Source organism: Beta vulgaris, chromosome 7, assembly GCF_026745355.1.
Source record: "Beta vulgaris subsp. vulgaris cultivar EL10 chromosome 7, EL10.2, whole genome shotgun sequence".
Classification (NCBI taxonomy): Eukaryota; Viridiplantae; Streptophyta; class Magnoliopsida; order Caryophyllales; family Amaranthaceae; genus Beta; species Beta vulgaris.
This window is the reverse complement of record NC_079208.1, coordinates 12,187,964-12,195,061: the sequence shown is the minus strand read 5'-3', so window position 1 is coordinate 12,195,061 and position 7,098 is coordinate 12,187,964. Positions and strand designations below refer to the sequence as shown.

Sequence of the window (7,098 nt, the reverse complement as noted above, 5' to 3'; positions counted from 1 at the left end):
TTAATTTCCAGTTATAGAAGTATTATGACTCTATGGTGTAAGTGAATGTTTTATTAATATAACTCCTATTTTGTGTTAAAAAAGATAATGCTTACGTTTTGTAATGTTTGTGAAGGTTGAGGTTTTATAGTCTTAGAAATTATTGAAATGAAAAGTTTCAAGACCTTTTCATATTTTTAAACCAAAAACTTTTGGGGTTTTGGTTATGATTTATTAATGCTTAGAAAATTCTTGTGATAAATAAACTTACAATTACAAGTTTACCCTTCCTCAAGGGCTTAATTACTTTACCTTCGTTAGCATTGAGTTTGCCATACGGGTGCAGAAGATACCTTAGCTTTCAACCACAAAGCCCATATAACAAGCTCATTGAAGCATATACATGTATTTCATACACCTAAAGATGCATGTACTACCCAAAAACCGTTGTTTAACTAGCATTCAGCCGGCTACAATGGGTCCGAATTTCGCCTTGGTCACCAATAAGAGGATTATTCTCAGACATTATAATCATGGCTCTGGCAAATTGGTCATGAAAGTAAGTATTATCAGCTGCCATGTTTTCAACAAAAGGCAAAGTTGAAGGATCTGAGGCTAGTTGCTGATCAACTAGTAGTAGCCCCTCATGGCTTAATAAATGCTTGTAGAACATGTTATCTAGCACCATGGGCGTTTCGAGATCATTTCTTGCGTATTCAACCGCATTTGGATCAGGGTCTGGTGTTGGACATCTTCTTTTCAGATATTCAGCATAATCAGGGTCTAGAGTTGGATCAACCGTTGGATAGAGTCGATTTACTAGGTTCACACAATGTACTCTTCCGACTGAATGAGCTCCTGATTCATAGAATATAATTCCAAAGTTGTCCTTATATTATCACCAAAAAATGCATGTACACTCTTTATACTCAATATTTTTCACCAAAAAATATACCTCCGTTTTAAAATAAGTGAAACACTGAGAGCGTTTTGAAACTAAGTGTTTCACTTATTTTAAAAAGGAGGATAGTTTCATTAACTTACTGTACCATCCTCTTATTAGTCTTATATACAATAATACAAAAACTGTACTGTTCCTGAGTTAATAGTGATACTGGCAAGAAAAAGTTTTAGCGATGCAAAATTTACAATCAACTCGATGAAAGAACTAGCTCGAATAGACAATTTTTTCTGTATAGATTATTCAAGTGATGAGAGTTACCTAAAAGAGCAACCGTGCCTTCTTGGTCGACCCCAATGGCTTGGAATCGCGATAAAACAAGTGAGATAGTATCGTTGTGGTTTGGAAGAAAATCCTCCACTACTGCTGCATAGCTTTCTCGACTATCCTTTCGGCCTGTCTTCATTTCTATGCGTGGCCCTCCTAACTTATTAACATTGAATTTTAATGGGTTACCAACAAATATGTTCATTATAACCTTCAAAAAGCACTTCAATAATATACCTAAATTTTCCCCCAGCCCCCCAGAATCTATTTTTATATTTAGTGGTGGTTTGACATGGAAATTTAATTCTCATTTTGATTTCATAGGAGGGAAAATTTGTAATTCTCATGAATTGATGTGAGAATTTTGAATGATCAAGAGGGGTTGGTGAATAAATTCCCACATTTTGTAGGAATTTCAATTTTCCAAGATTTTCATTGCCCCCACTTTTCCCGTTTTCAATCAAGCAGGCAACTATCTAATTTAAGAAATCATGGAAAAAATTTCATTCGCTACATAACTTACTGTATATTAAACAACCACTCAAAAATTTAAATTTTTGTGAGGCAAATAGACACCTTGGAAGCACTTTGACTTGAGTTAGATGTGTAAAATTAGGAATAATTTTCATTCGATAATACTTCCTCCATTTTAAGATACGTGATATGGTTTGACTTTTGTAATATTAACATGTATATTCTCCTTTAGCCATGTTTTGTGATTTTTCGATAAGGTAATATATTATCATGTCAAATCTTGTTAGATACGTCTTCATGTATATTTTCAAAATACCAACCTTTTATAATTTTTACTTATAGAAATTAGAGATTATTTTTTCATATATGCATTGGCAAACTTTTTAAAAAAAGTGTACCAAGTATTTTGAAAAGGGAGTATCAAATTTTTGATCTTGTTTGAGATTAATCAACCCTTCCTTGTATTGTCTATACCCAAACGATTATCTCTATTATATAAGGGAAGAGTGAGCTATGTCCCCCAATAAATTTATTTAATTACCTCTTAGTAAATCAACTACTCTACCAAAAAAACATGAAAGAAAATCAAACTCAAATATAGCATAAAAAAATTAACAAAGAAAATTATATCAATCAAATACTTGATCAATCAATACACAATCAAGTAGTAAATCAAAATGAAAAATATAATCAATTAATAAAGTGAAATGATTTAATTAAAATAAAATACATTGTTGATAAAAATGTAAAAAAAATCCTTAATAAATCTGCTAACATTCTTCTATTACTCATGAGTTTTAATTTAAAAATCTTAAAGAAAGTATAAATAAAATAAATAATAAAAGACGGATTTAGTTAAGTGATATACGCTAAACTAACAAAATTAGCAAGCCCAAAAACATGTCTAATGTTCCAATTTTACCTTTATTTATGCCCAAAAAAATTATAAATTATGTTCTAAAAAAGTGAAGCACGCATCGCGTGCATAAATTGTTATGTTATACTACATAAGGGAATAGAGGAGGCTACAAGATGTCCTCTATTAAATTACTAAATTGTCCTTATAATGTTGAAATTTTAAAATTACACAAATATCCTTCAATAATATTCATATATACATAAATATATAACTTATCAAAAATAAAATTGTCCTTAGTTTTTAATTTTCTACAAACACAATTCAAAAGTAAAAAAATTACACAAATATAGAAGACATCTCACAAGTATCACTAACAAAATTATTTATAATAAATTTAAATTTGTGATAAAAATAAAGAAATACAGAGTAAATAATTAACCAAATTGAAAAATTAGACGAAATCCGGTAAAAAAAAAAGTTAAACAAAATAAAAGAAAATAAAATTCAAAAAATGAGTAATGAAAATACTTGACGTATTACGAGTATATGAAATTAAGCAGCTTAAGATTACGAAAGTTCGCCTAACTCAAAACATGTTATCGCATGCATCCCGTGCAAAAAATGCTAGTATAAATATAGGCAAGCGACCATTTGACTTCTTTTAACCATATAATATTGAGATTGAACAACTAATTAAATGGAATTTAGACTAATGATGGGTACTTTTTGTGCCCCTAAGATTATATTTGGAACTCACCAGTTCAACACCATCTCTAAGCTGAAAGAGCCACAATATCGGCGCAAGATACTGTTGCTGGACATTCATTTTCAAGTGCTTCTTTGATTGTGTTAATATATTTGAAGTTTCTCATTCCAAAATTCCTGGATGATAATTTTTCGGACTCTATACCACTTGTTTGATCTTCATCCAATAAAATTGAAGCATCGCATGACTACATGTAAATTAAGACATTCATAAGTAAATAATAACATTAATATAATTATGTTCATGTGTCAATTAATGATAACAATTTCCAAGGTCAATGTATATATACCTTAACCATGCAATCATGGAAGAGATTTCTGACCCATGAAACGGCTGTATTTCCATGCTTATGGTACAATTTAGTCACCTCTTCTTTAACAATAGTTTCAGCATTCGGACAAGAATCTGAGTAATAGTTAAGATCTAACTGGCTTGCTCCTGATCATTATAATATATATCCATCACATGTTAAAAAAATTTCACGTCAATTTTTTTCGTTTACAAATTAATGCAATAAGGCATATGTTGTTCAGGAAAAAAAAAAAGGGATGAGGTCTAATTACAACTATACCTTCATAATGAAATTAGTACCCCTTCCCCAAACGATCTTTGATCATGGACCTAAGGATTTAATGTGAGTAAATATATGGGCTTTTTTAAACCGCGAGTAAATATATACTAATAATGACTCAGGGCCGTCCCAATCATTATGGAGGCCCTGTGCAACTAATATAAAATGGGGCTCTTAATTTTTATTTTTGTTCAGAATTAACCATTTATTAATTTTTTGAACATTTTACTAAACATGAAATGTTGTTTCATCATTGAATCAGATGGCGTGCAGAAGCTCCTTCTTCTACCCTTATTTTATTTACAAAATTACTCTCTCTTCATATTAGCATCACTATCAACGTATATTTTTTTGGGTGGTAGAGAGCAACTGAGAGCAATGATGTAGATTGGTTTGATCTCAAGTGTTGGGTATGACCCCACAAGATTTTAATATCAAAGTTAGATGACATCCACATCAAATTATAATTAGTGCTCGTAAAGGATTGGAGTTCTCAAAAATAATTGTTAATGTTAATTGCTACTTCCTCCGTTTCTAAATAAGTGCAACACTTCTTGTTTCACGTTTGCCAATGCACTATTTTAACTATTAATATCTTCAATTATCAATAAGTAAAAATTATAAGAAGTTGATATTAAAAAAATTCACATTCAGATAAATCTAACAAGATCCCACATGATTATGTTTTTCCTAAAATGTAAATCACCAAAGCTAATTTAAATTTAAAGTGTAAATAGTAAACACTATGCAAATGTTGCACTTATTTAGAAACGGATGAAGTATTTACCAGGTAGTGTGTAAATCCCCTTAAAAAAGGTAGTGTGTAAATATTTAATGCAATAAAAGTTAAAAGAAAATCAAGCGTTTTAATGATTGTTTTCCAAACTATTCAACTGCATTTGGTGAAATACATAGTGACATAAATACAAAAGTATTGACTTGGAAAAAAAAAAAAAAAACCGATGTTGGGCAATACTAGATTCGAACACTTGCATACTTTTAATTTAACAGAACTACTAAATTCAACTATCTCTAATTCTCTATGTACGTGGCAGCAGATTGTATATAATTAGTTTTCAGTTTTGGAGGCCCCATTTCATTGGAGGCCCTATTCAAGTGCACCGGTTGAACATGCTGTTAGTCGGGCCTTAAATGACTATTGATAATAGTATATAGGAAAAATTAACATGTATAATCCCAATTTTACTTGTTTCTCAAAATTAGTCGAACTAATAGTTTTCTATATATTATAGACCTAAAATGAATTAGTGCATGCAAGAGAGAATTGATATCTTGGAATATTTTGAAAAGGTCCCATCAAAAGTTTGAATTATTTTTGAAATAATTTAAAGTTGAGATTATTTTGAAAATATAGGTAAAAATCGAGATTATTCATGTCAATTTCCCTAATATTTATAAAAACAAAACAACACTTTTTTGTAATAATATATGAAACAATAGTATTTATATATGAAATATGGAGACCTCTTTTCTTATTTGTGGGGTTAATGGAGGCCCTCCTTTATCATATTTGAATGTACTACAAATAATTTAAAACCTATTATTGTCAATACTGGTTATTAACTTGTACTAGCTCAAATAAATAGTAGTTGATCAAACAAAAATAACATATGTACACAAGGGTTTTTATAGCATATATCCACAATTTCGTTTTGCTGTTGACTGCAATTTTTAAGATCTCGAGGCCTGCTTAGTATCACGGTTAATTTTCAGTTTTTGATTTTTATGATTTTAGAACTTCATAATAGTTGTATAATAAGGTTAATTAGTCATATTGATAGTAAACATGCTCATTTTCAAAACTGATAACAAAAAACAAAAAACTATTTTTTCTAGTTTCCTTTTTTTTTTTTTCAAAAAACTTAAAAATGAAAACAAAAAAACGATAACAAATCGGTCCTAATGTTATTCTTTTCAATTAATTCAACATTGACAAGTGACAACATATGCAATAGAGAAAGTTGTGACTAGGTCACTAGAATACGGACTCGAACTTAACCCGATGTAACTTAATATATAACTTTTCACATAATCATATACAGTCTCAAATTTTATCTAAGTCACATGCCTACTCAACTCAATATTTACCTAACTCTAATTTAGTGTAGACTGAAAATCAATAAGATCTAACATGAAACTAACACAAACTAAACCTAATTCAGACTTCAACATAGATGATATAATTTAAAATTGTAGATCCAATTAGAAAAAATAACATTTGCCTAATGTAAAACTCCAAGGAAGAAAGAATCTAGGAAGATACCAAGATGAGATTGATTTAGTAGTAGCAACAGGAGAAAGTAGTGGATATAAAAGTGGAAGCACATGTTCGTGGCTTGATTTTTTCTGTATGTTCTCTGAGTTTTGTACTGGTTTTGTTTGGCGTGCTGCGCTTGTTCCAGATTGAAGAAGTGTTGACATTAAATAGGCAAATATTGTCAGCAAAAAGTTCCCAAAGAAAACAAATTTATTATTTTGGAAGAAAAACTATTAATCTAAGTGCAGCACTACCAGTTTTGCGGGCTTATTAAATTTTGTTGACCACTAATCCATTATGTATGATGGAGATAGCCTCCACAATTGGTTATATGCCAACCCATTACCGAAATATTTACATGCCTCACTTGTAACTTTCGGTTTTGCTTAGTGCTTGAATCACCATGCGACTTAGAAAAACCTGTTAAATCAATGGAACGAATAATAATTTGCTTATATAAAATGTCTTATTAAATAAAAAAACATATTATTATACTATTTTCCATTATCGTATTACTTACTATTTAAATCAAAGCTCATTTTGTTTAAGGAAATATGCACAAAGTTAAGGAAGTCTTCTCTTAAGATTGTGCCCAACTGATTTATTCTAAGAAAATAAAGAAATTTACAATCATGATTGGGATCAACATCTTTGGATATCTAGCCGAATGCTCAAGGATAGCAAGGTAGCCAATACTGCAATTGACTTCACGAAAATATTTTATTATGGATCATTAGTTTTTATTGTAATTATGCCTCATATCACTTCTTTAGAAATAATTAACTCGTGTGAGATCACATCAACTGTGGCGGATTTAGAAATTATATGCAACGAGGTCAGTAATCATAAGTACCCAAAATAGTAATGTGAAGGTAAGTCGGGATCCTTTTTACTGTCGACTGAGTCTCTTCTACTAGTAATGAACACTTCTATCTACATTTAT

The 7,098-nt window shown here is 30.2% G+C and overlaps 1 protein-coding gene across 1 annotated transcript; it reads right to left on the bottom strand.

The window, feature by feature from the left end:
- Positions 1-217: 217 nt before the first annotated feature.
- LOC125499584 (peroxidase 21-like) lies at positions 218-6,320 on the bottom strand. Its single transcript, XM_048648549.2, is given in 6 exon segments — positions 218-837; positions 1,202-1,367; positions 3,298-3,315; positions 3,317-3,493; positions 3,596-3,744; positions 6,162-6,320. Coding segments are annotated over 6 exon segments (981 nt in total). The 5' UTR covers positions 6,226-6,320; the 3' UTR covers positions 218-430.
- Positions 6,321-7,098: the final 778 nt, after the last annotated feature.